At 35.4% G+C, this 22,383-nt stretch overlaps 1 protein-coding gene and 1 long non-coding RNA gene across 4 annotated transcripts; one reads left to right on the top strand and one right to left on the bottom strand.

Annotated features, from left to right (window-relative positions):
- Nucleotides 1-10,576: 10,576 nt before the first annotated feature.
- Nucleotides 10,577-15,775, bottom strand: LOC145789142 (protein RIK-like). Of its 3 annotated transcripts, XR_014339428.1 has the most exons (8): nt 15,527-15,775; nt 14,725-14,811; nt 13,958-14,056; nt 13,808-13,842; nt 12,600-13,718; nt 11,220-12,526; nt 10,942-11,018; nt 10,577-10,848 (listed from the first exon to the last, which is right to left on the bottom strand). XR_014339428.1 is itself a non-coding variant. In XM_082886255.1 (7 exons), the coding sequence occupies exons 5-7, from the start codon at nt 12,645-12,647 to the stop codon at nt 11,651-11,653; spliced, it is 264 nt and encodes an 87-aa protein (XP_082742381.1). In that variant the 5' UTR covers nt 12,648-13,718; nt 13,808-13,842; nt 13,958-14,056; nt 14,725-14,811; nt 15,527-15,775; the 3' UTR covers nt 11,510-11,650. The 3 variants fall into 3 exon arrangements, 2 of the variants coding, with proteins under 2 accessions (XP_082742381.1, XP_082742382.1); XM_082886255.1 differs by lacking the exons at nt 10,577-10,848; nt 10,942-11,018 and having other exon boundaries at nt 11,510-11,779; nt 12,440-12,526; XM_082886256.1 differs by lacking the exons at nt 10,577-10,848; nt 10,942-11,018 and having other exon boundaries at nt 11,510-11,779; nt 12,440-12,526; nt 13,808-14,056.
- Nucleotides 15,776-16,359: 584 nt separating this feature from the next.
- LOC114256736 (uncharacterized) lies at nt 16,360-21,986 on the top strand. Its single transcript, XR_014339427.1, has 7 exons — nt 16,360-16,497; nt 17,743-18,103; nt 18,401-18,482; nt 18,786-19,039; nt 21,342-21,408; nt 21,515-21,564; nt 21,687-21,986. It is a non-coding gene; the product is annotated as an uncharacterized LOC114256736 (long non-coding RNA).
- Nucleotides 21,987-22,383: the final 397 nt, after the last annotated feature.

Here is a 22,383-nt window from a genome sequence, read left to right as displayed (position 1 = left end):
AAATGTCTTCAAAGAAACATGCATTCCTTGACTCCATGATGGTATGCCTGTGTATGTCTGGAATTTCAGACTTATGTACAAGAAACCGATATACACTACTATTATGTGCATAACCAATGAATATACAATTCACGGATTTCGGGCCTATCCTAACCCGTTTGGGTGTAGGAATTGCCACTTTTGCAAGACACCTCCATATTTGTAAGAATTTATACGAAGGCTTAACGCCTTTCCATAACTCATATGGCGTCTTGTCCACCTTCTTCCGGGGTACTTTATTCAGAATGTAATTTGCAGAGAGAATTGCTTCCCCCCACATGTTCTGTGATAATCCAAAACTTATCAACATTGCATTCATCATTTCCTTTAGCGTCCTATTCTTTCGCTCAGCAATCCTATTTGATTGAGGAGAATAAGGCGTTGTGGTTTGGTGGATAATCCCGGATTGAGCACAAATCTCAATAAACGGTGATTCATACTCACCACCACGATCACTTCTTAAAGCCTTAATCTTGCGGCCTAATTGATTCTCAACTTCATTCTTATAAAGAATAAACTTGTCAATAGCCTCATCTTTGCTTTTGAGCAAATAGACATAACAATACTTAGTGCAATCATCAACCAAAGTGATGAAGTATTTATTGCCACCACGTGATTGTATAAACTTTAAGTCACACGCATCACTATGTACTAAGTCCAATGGCTCTGAACTTCTTTCAATATAATGAAACGAAGATCTTGTCAACTTCGCTTCAACACAAGTCTCACACTTGTGTTTTGGATTAATCTTAAAAGATGGTATGTGATCTAACTTGATTAATCTACGTAAAGATTCAAAGTTCACATGTCCTAGTCTACCATGCCACAAATTGGAAGACTCAAGCATGTAAGCAGAAGAAGATGCATCTTTATTCATCTTTGGGATAACAGTTATTACATTGAGTTTAAACATACCCCCCAACATATAACCCTTACGCACATACACTCCGCCCTTCGTCAAAACGACCTTGTCGGACTAAAAAACAATGCGAAAACCATGTTTGCTGAGAAGAGACCCTGAGATAAGATTCTTACGAATGTCCAGAACATACAGGACATCGTTCAAGGTTAGCTCATTTCCTGACGTCAACTTCAGGACCACCTTTCCTTTCCCTTTAACAATCGAGGTAGCAGAGTTTCCCATAAACAACTTCTCACCGTTTGTAACCGGCTCGAAAGTTGTAAACAGCTTCTTCTCGGAGTAGATGTGGCATGTAGCCCCAGTATCAATCCACCATTCTCTTGGGTTTGAACCCACCAGATTCACCTCAGAGACAACGGCAGACAAGTGCATATCATCCTCCTCATGGGAGTGCTCTTGTAAATCTGCCATATGAGCACGAGGTTTAGTCTTGTATGGCTTCTTCTGCTTGTGGCAGTCACTAGCCCGATGCCCATCGCTACCATAGTTATAACACTTCCCAAAGAACCGATAACTTGGTTCCGGTGGCTTGTAAGCCGGCTTCTTTGCAACACCACCTCTAGGCCCCAACTTAGAGCCCTTGTTCATAGGGGGCTTCTTTCTTATCCCAGAAGATTTGCCATGCTCAATGACATTGGCTTTTACTGAGGAGGTACTCCCTCATTTCTTTCTATTATCCTCCTCAATCCGGAGTCGGACAACCAGCTCTTCAACTGACATTTCCTTGCGCTTGTGCTTCAAGTAGTTCTTGAAATCCTTCCAACCATTGGGAAGTTTCTCAATGATCACAACAACTTGGAATGACTCGTTCAAAGGCATCCCCTCAGCATGAATTTCATGCAAGATCACTTGAAACTCCTGGACTTGGCTCATCACAGTTTTTGAATCTACCATTTTAAAATCAAGGAACCGGCCAACCACAAATTTCATTGCTCCGACATCCTCAGTCTTGTACTTTTTGTCCAGAGATTCCCATGACTCTTTTGCTGAGCTCTTGGAACAAAACACACTATAGAGTGAGTCTGCTAAGCTGTTAAACACATAGTTCCGGCAAATATAGTCTGTCTGCTTCCATGTGTCAAGCACCGTGACTTTCTTCCTGTCAGGCTCATTCTCTGCCACGGCTGGAGGATCCTCGCTCAGAACCTTTGCAAGGTTTAGCGTGGTCAAGTAGAACAGCATCTTTTGCTGCCATCTTTTGAAGTTCACCCCAGCAAATTTCTCTGAGCGCTCATGATGACTGACCGGTCCTCCCGGAATAGCTGGAGTAATGCCAGGGTTGATCACAGAGGTCACAACAGTAGGGGTTGGCAACCCAGTTGTCCCGGGGTTCAGATCCCCACCAACATTAGCAGTAGCAGTAGCATCAGTGATAGTTGCCATTTCGAACAAATAAGAACTCCTCTTTAGCCAAGGCTAAACACTTTGGTTTCTATTCTAGAAAAACAAACCAAGTTCCAAACTTACAAGCAATTTAAAAATTGCTACAACCAAATACATGCATATAAAATGCTTCTAATAATACAAGCAAATAAAACTTGCTACTACAAATTGGTAAACAAACCAACTAAATCTCAAGCCGCCTTGGCTGTTGCTCTCTAGCAAACTCAAACCTTAAGACACTTTAGCTGAAGCCCTCTAGCAAACTGTAGCCCTCCGTCTAATGCATTCTTTGCAAACTTCACATGTTCTCATGCTCTCTAGTAGAAAATGAAGCCCTCTGGCTTAACTCAAACTCGTGCCCTCTGGCAATGGGTAGCCTTCTGGCTGAATATTTACTTATAGCCCACAACTTCAATGCTTAGTAGCAAACGACAACATAATATAAAGTAATTAATCTAAGGCAATTGTACATACAATCAAATATTATTTAACCTTCTAGCTAATCATAGAATAGCAAAATAACTAAAGAATTAAGATACTATACAAGTTACAAAACCTTATAACTTCTACATAAATTACAAAACTTACAACTCTAACCATTAAATTAAAAATTAATTGCCATAAATTATATAAGAATTTAATTCACAATAACCATGTAAATAAACATAGGCAAGTTACACAAATTTTATAACTCCAAAGAACTACATTTAATTCAAACTTTAATTTATCCAATTAAATCACACACTATTCATGGAAATAAATACACAAGTTACGAACCTTAAAATTTATGATCTCAAATACTAAAATTAAATTTATTGCCATGAGTTATATAAGAATTATTAAATAATTGTTAGAAACCAATAACCATTTAGCAATTAACATGCAAAAAATTCTAAAGATTAAATCATGCAAATCATGGTAGTGGAATGATGAACCATACGCATAAAATAAGATCAGATTAATACAATTAAGTATACAAATTACAATAGAGCATTCTAATTAAACTAAGCAATTAGAGAATCACATTGCATAATTTACAATCATTGAAATAGGGAGCAATTCTGCAACAGTTACTAGTAACATTATACAATTGTCTATATAAATCTATTCGATCAATTTCATAGAAAAAATATATAGAGATCTGTTTTAAGCTTGTTGTTCATATTTGTGAAATTAAAGAAATAGATTTATGAAGAAATCAAAATTATATACCAAGAACATATGCTGATAATTACAACTAAATTTCAACAGAAATACACAAAACAATAAAAAATGGTAAAGAAACCAAACCGAAGCCTGCACGGTAGCAGTTTCCTTAAAACAGATTTCGCCGCCTCACGGGTCAAGTGCTTAAGGAATCCCGGCGTCTGTCTCCCAGGATACGACGGTCAAAACCAGCTACGGCAGAAGCACTCTCTATCTAGCTTAGCGAACAAAACAGTGGCAGCACTCTCTCACTATAGAAGTTTCTAGCAATCTGACTAAAAAATGGAAGAAACAATTTCTGTGTTTGAGACTTGACAGGAGGGTCTCAATTTATACATGTATAGGGGAGAGAGGAGAAGCCTCCAGCCTTTATGGCTGGTCATTAATGCACCATTAACCTCTGCAATAAAGGCAGAAGTTACAAACCACATTACCTCTTTCATGAAGTTAACTTCATGAGGCAATTTCTCATTCAAATCTCAATGGTTTTTGGCCATTCTATTTGTGGTGTGAAGATTTCATTGCAAAGTATCTAGACCCACTTAGACTCAACCCAATAGATGGTTGGGACCCACTTTAATATTTAATTAAAGTCACCAAAAAACCATTTTTTTTCCAACAGAAGAAACAAAAGAAGAAGAAGAAGAAGAAGAAAAGGTGATGGTGAAGTTTCCTCCATTGTTTGCTTTTTTGTTTTGTTTTGGGTATGGGAAAGATTTGAGAGTACTATTGTTGGTTATGTGCAAACCATGTATATAAAGATTTAGCAATGCTAGGTATCATGAAAAGTCTTTCATGAAAATGATCATGAAAAGATTTGTGACCTTTGAATTATATTTAGAATAAAGCACCATACCCTAATCAAGGTAATCTAAGGATCATAAATCTTTCATGATCATTTCCATGAAAATTTTTTCATGATCCCTAACATTTCTCATAAAGATTTTATGGTTTAGTGTGGGGTTTACTTTTCGAGTAATTATTCAATACTCTAGCAGTATTGATTTTATTTCATTAATAAATTGATATTTAACATTTTATTTTTTAAAAGTCTAATATAAAAGTGATGAGTTCTACAATTTAAATCATTTATGCCGTGTTTTGTTAAAAAATTTAGGAAATGATTTGAAAAGGAAAAAAAAAAAAAGGTGAAATATGAATAAAATATACTTATATTTTGGCCAAGTTTGGCATCCCCCTAAAAAGTCAAAAAGTTACTCAAAAAATTAAAAAGTTATCATTATTCACCAAAAACAAATATTAAAAAATTAATTTTCCACACAAAAGCACAACTCAGCAATCATGTATATTCAGCGCTGTGCAGCGTTTGTTAAGAAAAATTACACAGTTTGGGTGCAATTTTCACACATTGCTATTCGGCCGTGGTGGCCCATCACGGGTCTCGTTTTGATAATCTGAACCGTTCAATGTGTAGAACTCGTCGAGTACTATATGTCTGTAAAAAAATCACGTTGATCGGATATCGATAACTACATGATCATATCATTTTTGTATAAAAAAATGATGGTGTTATAATTAACGATTGAAAAAAAACAAATCTAATCAGATAGCTATCGTATCCGATCAACGTAATGTTTTTTAGGCATATAGTACTCGACGAGTTCTACACATTGAACGGTTCAGATTATCAAAATGGGGCCCGTGATGGCCCCCACGGGCTGAACAAAACCGTCCAGTTCAATACCCGAAATGTAGCCAATAATTTTTTACTATTAATTCGGCTGTGCAGATTGTACGAATGTACAACACACATCTCTAATCTTCTCTTGCACACTTCTTTATATAATTTTTTAATACACATTTTTTCATAAAAAGTTAAAAAGTTAACTCAAATATCTATATTTTTTCCCTCAACTTTTTAGTCCAAAAAGACAAAAAGTGCACTTATTTAAAACACCCCAAACAACCCCTTTATCTAATTTTATACAATTTTTTCTTTTTCCTTCCTAAATTTTTGTCCAAATCTCTCAATCAAACAAAACGTTAAAATACCATTTAAACATGTTTTAGGAGTATTGAATAATTTCCTTATGAGTGGATGGTAGTATTATGGGTGAATGATGACACAATTATATTGAAATTTTACTCGTGTTTTGGTTGGAATTTAAAACGTATAGATTCAATTGTTTTCTATTTTTAAGTTTATAAAATTGGAAAATACACATAATTTGTTCTAAAATCAGTATATATGTTAATGTTTTCCTTTACGAAAATGATATACAAATTTAATTGGGTAAATTACACTTTGTCTCCCTAAAGTTTTTCCCATTTCTCACTTTAGCCTTTTAAGTTTTATTTTTTTCACTTTGACCCCTTATGTTTACAATCATTTCCACTTTGGTCCTTTATGTTTGCAATCCTTCCCACTTTGGCCTTTTAAGTTTGATTTTTCTCACTTTGACCCTTCATGTTTGGAGTCCTTCTCACTTTGACCATTCATGTTTGCAATCCTTACTCCTAGACTAACTTCCATCCAAAAAAATAACAGAATTTGTCACATCACTAACACATCAGCTCCATATGTGACGTAAAAAATTCACTAAAGATGCAAAAAATAAAAAATAAAAAACAAAAAAATTAGAATTTTTGTTAGTCTTTAGCAAACTTTTTTTTCAAATTTATTCATAAACATTATTACATTATAGATACATCTAGATTAGATGCAGCTGAAAAAATAAAAATAAATTTAATTAAAAAAAGAAAAAAGTTCAGTAAAGACAAAAAAAACGATAGTAAAATTTTCATTTCATAATTGAAAATACAAGTATTTGAGTCAGTATATTTTTATTTTTTTGGTCTTTACTAAACTTTTTTCTTTTTTTAGTTAAATTTGTTTTTATTTTTTTAGTTGCATCTAATCTAGATGCATCTATAATGTAAAAATGTTTATGAATAAATTTTTTTTAAAAAAAAAAGTTCACTGAAGACTAAAAAAAAATTCAATTTTTTTGTTTTCTATTTTTTATTTTTTGCATCTTTAGTGATTTTTTACATCACACATGGAACTAATGTGTTAATGATGTGGGAGATTCTGTTAGCTTTTTGGATGGAAGTTAGTCTAGAAATAAAGTGGGGAGGATGGCAAATATATATATTTTTTGATCGGCAAAAAAGAACTTTATTGATGGAATAAAACAAGAAAATAGTACAAAGCGAATTACATCAAAAAAGAAAGAAGGGAGGTGCAAAGGCATCACAATAGGCTAAATCATCCCAACGAGGTTGGCACCATCTAGCTCATCCTATCATTTGCTAGCACCCCCAGAGTTGGTGAGAGACCAACGAGAAACGACCAAGATAACACTGCAAAAAAAAAAAAACAAAAAAAACAAAAAACAAACAAAGAGGACACTGCAAACATCCAAGCCCAGCATTACACCATATCAGATTAGCATCCATACTGATTCACCATATCAGTTCAGAACATTCCACCTCTCTCTATTAGCAACACTATATAGAGAACTCCTTATACAACCAACAAATCTTTTGTTCTACCTGAAACAAAACCAGGACCCACACACCAATTCAGACCATCACATTCCTTGAGTTTCCATAAGAAGGCCTACTGCAGGACACAGCAGCCATCCATACCCATCCACCTGCAGAACCACTCCCCAACTTACCCAAGACAGAGGCACACAACAACTAACCAACCAAACCAGACAGAGCACCATCAAACCAGCATCACATTCCTTAAGTTGCCAGCAGTAGACCTGGTAGCACAAGATCCCCAAAACAACACCAGAGGCATAACATAACAAAACAGCAATCCTGAGTTCACAGACAGCAGATGACAGCAGACAGGGCTAGAGCAAAGCTACACCTAGACACCGAAAGACAGCAGCCATCCACCTGCAGATCACTGCAGCCATCCAACCCTTACATCTCAAAAGCACAGCAGCACCACTTGTAGGCCAACCAGAGCACACAGTAGCCACCATAAGCCATTCAGACACCAGAGGACAGCAGCCATCCACCACTCCCCAACCTCAGACCATACAGCCACAACAAGTATCATACCACTTGTAGGCCAAACAGAGCACCACAGTAGCCACCATCTGCAGAACACATTAGCAAATAGGACACAACAGCCACCATAAGCCATTCAGACACCAAAAAACAGCAGCCATCCACCACTCCCCAGCCTCATACCATACAGCCACAACAAAGCATCATACCACTTGAAGGCCAAACAAAGCACCACAGCAACCACCATCTGCAGAATACATTAGCAAACAGAACACCACAACTGCAGACCAGATTCCAACAATATATCCCAATGCATGCCCCTCTACCCAAACCACTTAAGTCTAAGGACACCTCAAATTATCTGCCCAGACCATAGCAATCTCATACATCGGCTAACCCAACTAAGCCACTAAGCCCAACACCAAAAGCTTCGTCAAAGCATACATCAGCAAAGCATATCAAAACACAGACCAGAAACCAGCAACCAAAACTGGACCCACACAGCAAATTCAACATCGCATCTCAGCTGCATTGCTTAATCTGATCCAGATTGTTAATTAATTCCATGGTAGAGTACATGAATCCCTTAGAGGAAGCTTTAACCCACAAAGAAAATCTGATCTTAATGGTCTCACATAACTCAGACCCACATGGCCGCACTCCATTAAACATACAATCATTTCTTAACTTCCAAATGGACCATAGAGCAATAGAAGGTAAGGCTCTCCACCATCTCCTAACCACCTTCTTATAATCCCAACCTATCCACCAATGAAATAGACAATCAATAGTCCTTGGCACCACCCAAACACACCCCCACCATAGCATTAGATCAGACCAAACTTGCCAAGAAAATGGACAGTGTAATAGAACATGAGAAGCAGATTCATTTTCAGTTTTGCAAAAGGCACACAAGATATATGCATTACTATTAAGGACACCGATATGTTGTAAAAAGTCCCCTGTTTTAACTCTATTCCTCCAAGCCAACCACCTGAAAAATTGGACTTTGGAGGGAATACCATTATTCCACACAAACTTACAAATTTTGACTTGAGGGCCCATACTAGCATCACAGAATCGATAGAGATCAGAAACCTTGAAACTACCACCAAGAGACCCATTCCAAATAGGATAGTCTTCTACATCAACCCACAGAGAAGGAGCCTCCCTTAAAATTGCAACCATACTAGCAACCTCCTCCTTCTCCCAATCATATAAATCCCTTCGGAAAGATAAGTTCCACTCCTCCGCACTGGATTTTCTTGCTGAATAATAAGATAGTGTACCTTCCTTATCATTTGACAAACTAAAAAGTCTAGGGAACTTGTCTTTAAAACACCTATCACCGACCCACTTATCATACCAAAACTTGATTCTACACCCATTACCAACCTTTATCTGATACTTCCCCAAAAAGAACTCCACTAAAGGTGGATTACGACCAGCAGTTGCAAGAACATCACTCTAGATTCTGGAGTGGATAGATGATGAGTGCACTGGTGGCATCCAATAAGCCTTCTCAATCATATACTTACTGCACAACAATCTTCTCCAAAGGGCATTTACTTCACTTTCAAATTTCCACCACCATTTAAGAATCAAACTGTCATTGACATCCTTGATTCTCCTAATCCCCAACCCGCCTTGATTCCTATTTTTTGATACTTCAGCCCACTTCACCAAATGTACCTTCCTCTTTAAACCATTCCCTCCCCAGAGGAAAGAAGCTTACAACCTTTCAATCTCTCTAACCACTCCAAAAGGCATTTTAAACAAAGATAGATAATAAATAGGAAGGCTGGATAAAACAGTTAAACAAAGTTAATCTACCTGCAAAGGAAAGGAGCCTTCACTTCCACCCAGACAGCCTAGATCTTACTTTATCCAAAACTGGCTTCCAGGTAGACTTCTTACCTGGATTAACACCTAATGGTAGCCCCAAAAATTTAAGTAGTAGGCCATGGACCTTGCAATTCAGAATATCTGCGAAAGAGGTCAAAGTATCCTCTTCCACTCCAACTCCAACTCCACACACAACGCTCTTATGAAAATTAATTCTCATGCCAGACAAGATTTCAAAACATCTTAAGATCCTCTTTATAAGTACAATTTGAAGGGCCAAAGTTGGATGGATTGCAAACATGAAGGGCCAAAATGAAAAAAATTTAAAGGGTCAAAGTGGAAATGATTGTAAACATGAAGGATCAAAGTGAGACAAATTAAACTTAAAGGGACAAAGTAGGAAATGGGTGAAACTTTAGGGGGGGCAAAGTGTAATTTACCCAATTTAATTTGTAGACACACTTTCCAGATCTAGTGATGTGTCAATGAAATGATTAATTGATAATTAAAGAATAAATGAGAAACATAGAGTTGACTTAAACATTTTAATAGAGTGTCAAATTATTTGGTATAATTTTTAATAGGTAGAGTTGTCAGAAGAAAACACAGAATTCAATCACAAAATTGAGAATTGTGTCCCACTCTATGATTGATTTCTGCTCTATGTAGAAGAACTGATACAAGAATGGTGTAAAGCATATTTGCCCTGTGCTACTTGAAATAGTCAATACTCTTTTGCCACTTGATAACAATATGTAAACTTTGTGTTGTGCTTAGTTTTGGCTCAGACTGAACAACTTGTCCTTTGAGACAATTATTAGATATTTGAAGTTTCATATAGTATTGTCTGTATTATTTTTGATAAATAAGAAATGACAATATATATTTTTTCTCTTAATTACCTAACAAAGGTGGCTTAGTATATCATATCCCTAAAATTTCTGTCATTGATTTAGAGTACTACGTAAACATTGTTGCATGGTTATTGAGTAGAAAGAGTTTGTTGTGGAAGGACAAATGGCTTTGGCCCTGTTTGGTGGATTTTTTTTAAAAGTAAAAGCTGATAATAAAAAAACAGAAGTTAAAAACACCCTTACCTCAGCTTTCAAATAATTAGTTTTTTTTTTCCGGCTTATTTAAGTTATTTTTGCTTAAAAAACTATAAGCAGAAGCTTACAAAGCATAGTGCCAAAAACTCCCCATAATCCAACGGTGAAACCAATCCCCATGCTAACATAAAATCCTGAGGTAATAAACCTGTCCTCATCTTCTTGAGTAGAAATTGGAGTAAAAGAAAAGTTTTGCATCATTGTCTACAAGCTTTAGGTAGTTTTGGAAGAACCTGTTTGCCATGTTATATGCTCTTGTACTCCAAGTGAGGTCTCGGCTGCATAATTCAGGACAGGTGCTTTTGTTGTTTCATTGATTCTCATTAGTTCCCTTGCAGAGACTTGATAATATCCCTTGAGTCAATAAAGAATTTTCTTAATTAAAATTTTCCTTTCATCGATGAAAATAAGAAAAATATTACTATTAAGTTGGAAAATGAAACTCACCTGAACATATTTTGAAGCCACTGTAGCAAAGAATGCTACAAAGAGAACTTGCCACGTGACTGACGCCAACATAGTCTCTGCATATATATACACACACATCTATTATTTTCATTGGTCATATCTTGTGTAAAGAGGACCAACATTCTTCCAAAAAAGACAGAACCAGCTGCAGCAGATTAAGATCTCCATCATGAAATAGATTAAGTAATAGGCTCCACGATCGGAAGCTACCAAGATATGCAAGCGGCTAATAAATTTCTTCATGAACAAGGGCTTACCTCCTTTTGTTCAAGCTTTTTGTCCAATTCTTTGAGCTTCCTATCTAATGTTTCTTGAAGAGAAGAATGTTCTAGCTCTTTCACCTCGTCTTCCATGTCAAGTTGTGGAACAAGGGCAAGACAGATACAAACATGGCTGTTGTACTAACAAAACATGTCTCCATTTCCAAAATCTGCTATTGTTAAAAAAAAATTAAAAATGGTGCAGGTGTGTGGTTTAACTCCGCCTATGTCGTGCTAGAATTTAATCTTTTAGTCCCAAGCCCTGCTAAGGAGGGTTGTGCGTTATGTACTAGCCTAACAACCAATATGTAAAAATTCATCTCAGATCCCATATGAACATGAATCGTAATATGAATATGTGTGCTTGGAATTCATGCCACAGAAGCAGTTTAAAATCAAGCAGCAAAAATTCTGTAATCAGTTTTGGATCAAAGCATTGGAGCAGCATGCACCAATCCCATGCCACCTTCATAATAGAAATCCCTGTGAAACATAGAAACGGTCCAACAGAGGTCCAGTATCAGCCTGTTAGCTTCATACAAGGTCAGAGAAAATACCTGGAATAATAAGTGGTAGAAGTCAGAATGAATAATATTGCAATTCAATACGAAAATTTAGAAATATAAAAAATTGTTTAGTGGACCTAGATTATCATCCTCATTATTAGATGAAGAATAATAGGGGGGGGGGGAAGTTTGATTATGATTAAGTTTCATGCAAATTCCGTGAGAGAGAGAGAACTCTTAAAGGGACTTAATACCGTCTTAAGAAATCTTTATTTAAAATCTGGTGCAGATTTACTATTGTCGAAATAATCATGACAAATGCTGTAAAATATTCATCCTTTATATATATTCAACAAGTTATAACTTCTAACTAATTTAAATTGAAAGAGGGGGCTTTTTCAATCTAGTTATTTCTTCCTTTGTTCTCTTAAAAGGCCATAAAATGCAATAACAGGGACCAAACAAAAAATTCATCAAATACAATAACAGGGACCAAACAAAAAATGACAGAAAGAAAGAAAGGGGGAAAAGAAGAAGAAGAAACTACAAAAGTGAGTGTCAATGCCAGATGAATGCATAAAAAATTTATGTATAAAGAAATTAAAGCAAAACATCCATATATGACCATACAATACCCCTTATAAAAGAACAAGCACAAGCTAAGCAACACAATGAGAAATGCACAATCGCATGAGAGAGGGTGAGGCTCACATTTGGCCCACGAATACGAGCAGCGATGTTCAAGGATGGGTCTGCTTCAAAACCCAGATACACACATGTGCTCAGATGATTAGTAACCTGTTTCAAATAGTCACAATTATTTGTCAACCCCATTCTGCAGGCTTATAGAGCTTAAGTGCGAGACATTTACCGTTCCAACATTGTTGATAGAACCTTGTTTCAACATCTCTTCAACCATGGTAGTTGCAAGATCAACTGCTTTTATCCGTTTCACTATCGTCTCCAACTGCAAAAGCAAACCATAATTCAAGGAAATTAAAATCAAGCTAAATAAAAATAACAATAAAAGGAAAAAAAATAATTCGTAAATAGTAATACAATAACTTGCAACTGCAATTTTGAGTGATGAACTGATCCAAACCAGCAAATTGAATTGCCTTGATCAAAATTGTAAGTAACATTTACAAGTAATATCTAAAATTCATAACACTTTATTAACAAGGAGTCAAAGACAACAAGTTGAGATCTGTGAGCCATCTTTGGTATTGCTGATAAACATATGTATTAAATAAAAGGAAAATCTCTTTATATAAGAAAAAAGTTCATAATACAAGATCTACAAGGACAAATAAAGTTGAGATTTGTGAGCCATTTTTGGAATCATTAAGAGCCATAGATATTAAATAGGTTTTTTTTTTTTATATGAATAATAAGCTTTATTGAGAGAGAGCATCAAGCGAATACAAGCTGTATACAAAAACAAAAAGAAAGAACTTCACAAACAAACAAGAGGTCAATGAGAAAGATATACACACGCATTACACATGTATGGTTTCTAAATGACCAAGGTTGGGATTAACCCTTTTTGAAAGTCAATTATAGAAAACAACCCAAAAAATTATTCTTCAATATATATACAGGCTGCTCTATACCCTTGAAAGTTCTCCTACACTATTCTCCCCAAATAAACTACATCAAGCAGAAAGACAATACTAGCTATGTTTTCCTCCTCTTTTCCCTGCTAGGAATCCCTAAAATGGTTGGAATCAATACACAAAACTACTTAACAACAGCAAAATGAAGGAAGATAAGAGGCACAGATTCCCCGTCTTGCTGGTATAAGTAACACCAATTAGAGGCCCCATAGGTAAACACAGAGCCATGTCAAATGTTCAACCATTTTATTCAACCTTTGCCTCAGATGGAGAGAATAAATACATATAAAGCACTTATATGTGCACCAGCAGAAATGTGAAGATAGAGTGGCTTTTCACCATCAGGGGCTGCGCTTGGAGGACGATATTTGCCCCTGCAAATATAATTTTATCAAATGCATTATACACAAGAATAAGATATCAGTACAATGGACCTCATTACAGCCTGCAATGACATATTTACCTTGTTATTACTACGGCCCCAGTGCACTTTTGGATCTGCAAGGTTAGTAGAAGAAACTATCAATCTCACAAGTGTTAATTTTTCAAGACTAACTTAAAGACAGAATAGAAAGTTATCCTTCAATCATGAAAACCAAATGAATAATTTAACCTCTTCCTGGGTCTGACGTTTTGTGAGTTTGTAGCGAACAGCAGAATCAGCATCATTAATGACAATTTCTCGAGCTATCAACTCATCTTGAATTTTTTGCTACAGCAGAAAAATAATATTATTCAAAAACTAATAGAGATTTAAAACAAACAAATAATCTATGCTCTAAATAAATATATAGTGAGGACAAGGAAGATTACACTTCAACAGATTGGAGCTTTAACATTTATAAAACGTGATGATTAAACCAATAAAACAAAACAATAATCTAGGCTGAAAATAAATATATAATAAGGACAATGAATGTTACGCTTCAACCCTAAACCCTGGTACTTCCCCTTCCCCAAATTCATCCATATCACCATATAATAATGGTAAGGAGGAAAGTTAGCTGAATACTCCACCACATTCTATCCCTCCCATCATCTCCAACATGTATTTGGAACCTCACACGCATTAGAACATGTTTGAATACACTCCACATTCTATCCCACCCATCATCTCCAACATGTATTTGGAACCTCACACGCATTAAATTTTGAGTAGCCTATTGAGGAAAGAAAAAAAAAAAAAAGTGATGCTTACACATTTTAAATAAGCTTCACAATTGTGATCAAATAGAACAGAAGGACTCCACTGAAGTAAAGCTAATACAAAATTAAATTCATAGATTTTATTTTATTTTATTTTTATACTTCATTTTCAACATCCAACATAGGAAAAATGAAAAGAAAATCACACAAAATTGAAAAAATTGTAAAATTAACCAGTGGATTGATGTTAATGGTGGCTTGCGATTAGCTTGCTGAAGCTGAGGCAGATGCAGAGGCAAGAGAGAGCATCATCGAAGCCATCTGAATCAGAAAAGACGATGAAACGATGAGATCAATTTGAAACACTTAAAATTAGTAAAAAAATCAAGCAGTGATATTCGAGAGAAGTAGAACTTTGTTGAGTCTAAATTCGAATCGGTAATCGATGTAAAAAAACAAGAGTAAGAACACAAAAACAAACCTCAGAAAAGTAATGAAGTCGTGTTCAGATCTAGAAACAAAACAACTAAAAACAGAAAACCAACCCTGCCTTTCAAATAAAATTGATAATTCAAACAAAAACAAGAACAAATCACTGTTTTCTTCGTAGATCTATAGATACACATACATATGAGGCAGCGAGAGTGAGAGATGCACCACATCTACCAAAAAAAATTGAAGGAAATGATAGATCTGCTGTGAACGAAGCTTCAGATCTCAAATCGGCTAAAAAAAAAAATATGAAGAAGATGAAGAATCAAACCATAGACTTCATGATCTGTGTGTGTGTGTGTGAAAAATGATAGATCTACCTGATTGAAGCTTAACATATCATATGTTCGATAGATCTACCGTTAACGAGTAATGATAAATCGATTTTCATGATCCATTTTCTCACTGAGATGAAATCGCTCTGAATCTCTGAGATGAAATCATTGAGATGAATCTCTCAATCGCTCTGATAAGGGTTTAGAGAGGATGGAGAGAGAGAGAGAGAGATAGATATTTAGAGAGAGAGAGAGACAGTAAAGCTCACCTTCGTTGGTGCTCGCTTCCTCGACCTGAGAATGAACAAGTGGTGGAGCTTCGAAATCGCTCTCAGAGAGAGAGAGACAGAGAGAGCTCTCGATTTGGGTCTTAGGCGAATCTCAGATTCAAAATCAGGGTTGGATAAAAAGGGGAGACCCAGCGCGTGAGGCACAACGCATTTGGAGGCGTTTTTAAACGCCTCTTATTATAAAACGGTGTCGTTTTATTAAATAAATATGCGACGTTTTATAAAACGTCGTTAAATATTGAAATAGTGACGTTTAAAAATGCGTCGTTAAAAAAACGCCGTCTAAACTCTTTTTTCCTGTAGTGATCAAACAGTTTAGCACAAACTCCCAAATTAAAATAAATTACAATCACCCCAAAAGCTGTAACAAACAGTCTCATTGTTTTGTTTATTCTATGCTAGAAAAAGGAGCTTTAGCCATAGAACCTTTTGCGACAGTTTGAAAATCCTCGCAATGGCAAACGAAGTCGTTGCAATAGTAGTTTTTTTGCGACGGAAAATCCAATTCCGTGGCAAAAAATAGTACCTTTTGCGACGATTTGTTACCGGTCGTGTTTGTTTTTTTTTTTCTGCGATTGTTTTATTTTTTTTGCGACGCCGGTTGTTCCACCGTTGCAAAAGGTTTTTTTTTTCCTCCACCCTGCCTCTTTCCTTCTCTTCCACCGTTGCAGTAGCCTCTCCCATCAGATCAACAAAAAGGAAAAAATCGTCCACTCCAGAAAAAAACCTAGTCGTCACTCTGTCTCTCTCGCTCCCAATCGTCTATCTCGCAGCCCCAACAGTATCAGCATAGAAGAGTTCCAGGTTACCCTTCTCTCCTCAAACACTCGCTCACACAGACCCTCACAATATCTCTCTTTTGCTTTTGCTCTCGCTGTCGCGTTACCCTCACAGGCTTTCTGTAGCAGCAGCGGCGGCGACTTCGCACATGTTCTCCCTCCGACATCCAGGTATATCTATCCTCTGCTCTCCTCATCTGTCCTCTCCTCTTTTTCTCTTCTTTTGCCTTCATAGGAATCAAACCATCTTCATGGTATTTGTTTTTGCTTTTGCCTCTACCTATTGTTTTTTTTTATTCTATTCACTGATTTAGATTTTGTTTGTGTTCTACATTGTACCAACAGCTTTGGTCAAAATGACTTCTTTTTTTGCTCTTGATTTTTTTAGCAGATGATTCACCAAGCTGGCCCACCACCCAAATTTTCAATATACATTTTCAAAGAATATGTTTTCTATGTATATCATATATGTGAAAGTCTAAGCTTGTGTTAGAGTGAAACTATCCATGTGTATTTGTTTTGCACACCATGTGTTTGTTTATCTCCCTTGCAAACTATCCATGTTTGCAAGTGAATGACAGCAACAATAATTCATTTCTGTATCAATTCTGCCATGAACCTTTTCAGAAATTAGGCTGGGTAACATTGTAGCTAATTTTAGTCTATGAAAAAAAAAAAGAAATCAGTGGATTAATAGTTGATTATAGGTTTCCCATACCTTATAGAGAAATTGACTCGTTGATCAAAAAAAATTATCATTGACTAACTAGTTACACAATGCCTAGTATTTATTTTCTTGATAGCATTCACTGGACGCATGATTTGATAAAAAATAGAAAATCATGTGATATCAATTACAATTTCTGTGTAACTGACATAGTCATTGTTGATTTTTTTTTATTGATTTCACTTTTTTGGAAATATGATGCCTCATCAGACTTTATAGAAATACCAAATTTATACATTATCATTGATAATTTTGTCCCTTGTCTATTGCTTTTTCATGTCTAAGAGGTTGGTTTCATTTATATGTAGTTGAACATGACTTTAGACATTTTTCCATCGCTGAAACTAACTGAGCTAAAGCACATTGAATTGTTGATTGCGAAATTGAACAATGAATAGATTGAGTTTCCAAAATGTTTGGGGAATTTTTTAATGTTTAGGTGGATGGACATGAGGTATAATATAATGCTTTCAAAGCTTGTTCAACATGCTCCTCTTGCCTTATATGAACTTCGTAATGTGTGACATGCACGAAGCATACCAGCCTTAATTTCTTTTCCACTTGTACATATTGCCATTTTGGAGCTGTTTATTTATTTATTTACTTAATTTTTTTGATATGTAAATGCTAAAGCTATTGTTCTTCTTTATTTCTGTTTGTGGCTTGTTTCTATTGGATGAAACATACAGATGAGAAATTTGATAGTGATAAGGATGCAGCCACCAATATTTCTCGAGATGTTTCAAGGAGGGATATGGCAACCCAGATGAGCCCAGAGGGTAGCCCCTACTCATCTTCCAGTAGGCTGTCTTTCTCGCCATCAACTCCATCTGTCCTTCCCATTGTGGAGTTGGAAAGTCCCAAGACCTCTAAATTAGAAGTTAGAGATATACAGGTTGATGAACGGGTCACTGTGACTAGGTGGTCCAAGAAACACAGAGCTTGATTTCCTGGGAGAGGCTCAGAAAATGTCGATGACTGGAAGAAGAAAGCTGTCGAGGTTCGATCTTCTGCTTGAGAAGTTTCAGAGGCAGTGAAAAGCATTTCTAAGTATGTATTTTGTTATCATCCAACTCATGTTTTTCTTGTTTATAGGCCTGTTGATGCGAATAGACTTCAGATTATTTCTTGCAATTATTTAAGAATAGTTTTTTTTTTTTTTTTTTTGGGTGTGTATGTGTGTGTGTTCTAATGTCATAAACTTCAATTTCTTGATTATATTACACTACAAGTACTTCAATTCCTCTCTGCTAATTGTTTCTGAAAAATTCCCAGAACCTGTGTACAATCTTCTTAAAAAATGCATGGTTATATAGAAAATGATAAAATATTTATTCATTGATTCAGAATGAAGAGGGAGGAAGCCAAAATCACTGCATGGAAGAACCTTGAGATGGAAAAAGCTGAGGCAGCAATAAGGAAACTTGAGGTTCTTTGAAATCTTTTCCACATTGCATATTTGAATTTGTCAAGAAGCATTTAGATCATTCATCCATCCTGTGTGCGTGAGGTTACCATAAACTTTTAGATATCTTTCAGGCATGGATCAATTATGTAAGAGCATTTCAATGAAATTCTACCATGTTTTATCTTCATTATATGTCATTGAATTGCTATGACATTTAACGATGCTTTCTTAAGATCTGCATTTTTAAACCCTAGTACTAGTCTACAACAAAATTTCCATGAGGTTTTGGTAATTAGGATTATTGACTTTAATCATATGGTTCAGATGAAACTTGAAAAGAAGAGATCATCATCCATGGATAAGATTATGAAGAAACTGAGATCAGCTCAAAAGAAGGCCCAAGAAATGAGGAGGTCGGTGTTAACAAATCAATCCCATCAAGTTGTCAAGACATCCAATAAGCTCATATCTTTCCGCCGCACTCGCCAGATCAGTTCGTTGAGTGGCTGCTTCACCTGCCATGCTTTTTAGTGCCTCATCCAGCTGTCTGTTGCTCCATTTGTATTGAACTTAACAAGGTAACTACTATTCTGGGTGCCAGTTTAAAATCTTAGTTTCCGCTACAGTGTTACTTGCTTGAGCAATCAATAGGTGACAACAATTTCCATAAACTACTTAGAACATACGACAATTATGCTACAATCAATTGTGAAGATTACAAATTACACACAAATTGAACTTGTTCTTTTGTTTTAATTTGATTGATGCATTTTGATGTCCCATATATATTAAACAAATCTCTTTTGTTTATTAAATGTTGTCTTACTTAGACATAAGATGCCTAAACTTGTGTCAATGGCACCACTATGGTGGTTTTTAAAGTTTTGAGTTGTACCATTTCATGGAATTCTGATACAAACCATATATATGCATGTGTAATGTGCTCATTTTAGATTTTATGAAAATTGTCTTGCTAGTATAAATTTTATTCTCGTAAAACGCTCTTTAACTCTTTCCGTGGATAGAATGACAACCGAAGAGTGCAAAGATGCATGAATATTGCACAATACAACCCCGGTATGATTTTGACACTTAAAATTGGTGTCGGCTCAGTTTTGTTGCTGCATCAAACACCAGTGTCTCTGTATATGTTGGATGATATGCCAGCTCAGCATTCTTGGGGGTTCAATTTGTCTCTAATGATGACTAATAATGCCAGTATGCGTGTAAGTTTGTAGATCAACCTTTAGTTTTATTGAACCGTTTTAAAAAAACAGTATAGCTGTTTTTTTGGTTGGCCCTGTTTTTCCCAGAGCTTTTGAAGCTATACATCTCTAGCATCTTAGTTAAATATTACTACAATTAAATTCCTGCAATTTCTTTGTAAATTCCCTAGTTGTATTTGAATGTTGTTATTCCAATGTCCAACGACAATTTATGAACACGGTCCGGGAATTTGGAGATGGGGATCGAAGTGGCAGTGATGGGTGGTGAGGGAGTGACAGTCATCGGCAGTTGCTGCAGGAGAGGGGAAAAGGAGTTGCAGAGGAAAACGGCAGGGAGTAGGTAAGGAGTGATAAAATTTCAGTGAGGTCCAGAATTTTGTGAGGTGGCAGAATTTGATTGGCTGTGGGACAGCTGTGTAGAATTTAATCTCTTGTTAGGAACCTTCTCCAATAAAATAGCACTTATAACTAGACATATTAACAAAAGAGACATGTTATTGATGGAAATTCCAATATGAAATTTATATACATGTTATTTAAACAGAGGAATAGAATAATTTGTATATTTACTTAACTTGGTTGATGAGTTATGTTTTGGAGATTAGAAGGCAGCGTTCCCTACTGGGCAACATTAACATAATCTTGAGGGGAATGAGCTGATAATCCTGGACACACCAAAATGCTCAAACGGCGTCGGATATCAATGAAACTTGACGAACACGACTAACTAGGCACAAATGACTTGTAGGAGAAGACGGAACTCGAAACAAATTCCTGGTTTTGAATCTAAAGCCTAGTTTCCATTTATGAAAATTTATTCTTTAGAAACTCTTTTTCGAAACGATTGACACATTAAAATGCTCAAACGACATTGGATGTCAACGAAACTTAACATACACGACTAACTAGGCACAAATGACTTGTAGAAAAAGACGGGACTTGAAACCGCTTTCTGGTTTTGAATTTGGAGCCAAATTTCCGTTTGTGAAAACTTGTCCTTTACAAACTCTTTTTCGAACGGGTTGACACAATAAATGCTCAAATGGCGCGACTAACTAGGCACAAATGACTTGTAGGAGAAGACGGAACTCGAAATTGCTTCTCGGTTTTGAATTTAGAGCCAAATTTCTGCTTGTGAAAACTTGTTCTTTTGAAACTATTTTTCAAACCGGTTGACACACCAAAATGCTCAAACGGCGTTGGATGTCAACGAAACTTGACACACACAACTAATTAGGCACAGATGACTTGTAAGAGAAGACAGAACTTGAAACCGATTCCCGATTTTGAATCCAGAGCCTAGTTTCTGTTAATGAAAGCTTGTTCTTTAGAAACTCTCTTTCGAACTAAAATGTTCAAACGGCATCGGATGTCAAAGAAACTTGACACACACAACTAACTAGGCACAAATGACTTGTAGAAAAAGACGAGACTCGAAATTGCTTTCCAGTTTTGAATCTGGAGCCTAAATTCCGTTTGTGAAAAACTGTCCTTTACAAACTCTTTTGAGTACGTGATGACATCTTTGCATATCGATATTGAACTTACAATCTTATTTATTTATTGAAATAAATATCAAATGTTTTACATTTTTTATAAGTTTGAAATTAATTATATTATAAATGATTTTTTTTTTGTTGGTTTCTTTTTGCAGATGCAACCGTTTTGAGTACATGATGATATGTTCGCATATTGATATTGGAGCTTACAATCTTATTTATGTATTTATTTATTTATTGAAATAAATATCCAATGTTTTACATTTTCTGTAAGCTTGAAATTAATTATATTGTAAATAATTTTTTTTTTTCCGTTTTCTTTTTGCAGATGCAACCTTTTTGAGTATGTGATGATATATTCGCATATCGATATTGCGGGTTACAATCTTATTTATTTATTTATTTTTTGAAATAAATATCAAATGTTTTACATTTTCTGTAAGCATGAAATTAATTATATTGTAAATGATGATTTTTTTTTTTTCGGTTTCTTTTTGCAGATTCAACTCCTTTTGAGTATGTGATGATATTTTCACATATTGATATAATAGAGCTTATTGTTGATATATATTAAAACAAGTTATAAAATATATGTATATATATATTTAATTTATATTGTCAATACTTTTGTTTTGCTTTAGATACAAAAATTTAAGTTCTTGAATATAAAAAGTTATTAGTATTGTTAGAGGATGTTTTATTTATTTTTGTAAAGAATATTTGGTTGACAATTGTTACATGGTACATATATATATATATATATATATATATATATATATATATACATATGATTTTGTGGATGTGGATGTGATGTGGATGTAGATGTGTTTGGATGTGGATGTGGATGTGGATGTGGATGTGTTTGGATGTGGATGTATTTTATTTTAGAAAATATTAATAATTTGTACAGGGAATGAATTAATAAAATATATGTTGATTTTATGAAAATAATTTTATTGCGACAATAATAAACCGTCGTTAATGTAATCATCATTTCCTTACATTTTATTAGTAATGGGTTAACCTGTCGCACATACATCGTAATTCAAATCTTTAGCGACGGTTTCAACTGTCGCAAATATGGTATTAATTTAATTCTACTTTTTTGCAACGTTTTAGACCGTCACTAATAATACTTTTCGCGACGGTTTAAACTGTCGCAAATACAATATTAATTTAATTTTACTTTCTTGCGAC

The sequence above is a fragment of the Camellia sinensis genome, chromosome 9, assembly GCF_055761805.1.
Source record: "Camellia sinensis isolate YWXY chromosome 9, ASM5576180v1, whole genome shotgun sequence".
Lineage (NCBI taxonomy): Eukaryota > Viridiplantae > Streptophyta > Magnoliopsida > Ericales > Theaceae > Camellia > Camellia sinensis.
This window is presented reverse-complemented; position numbering and strand designations above follow the sequence as displayed.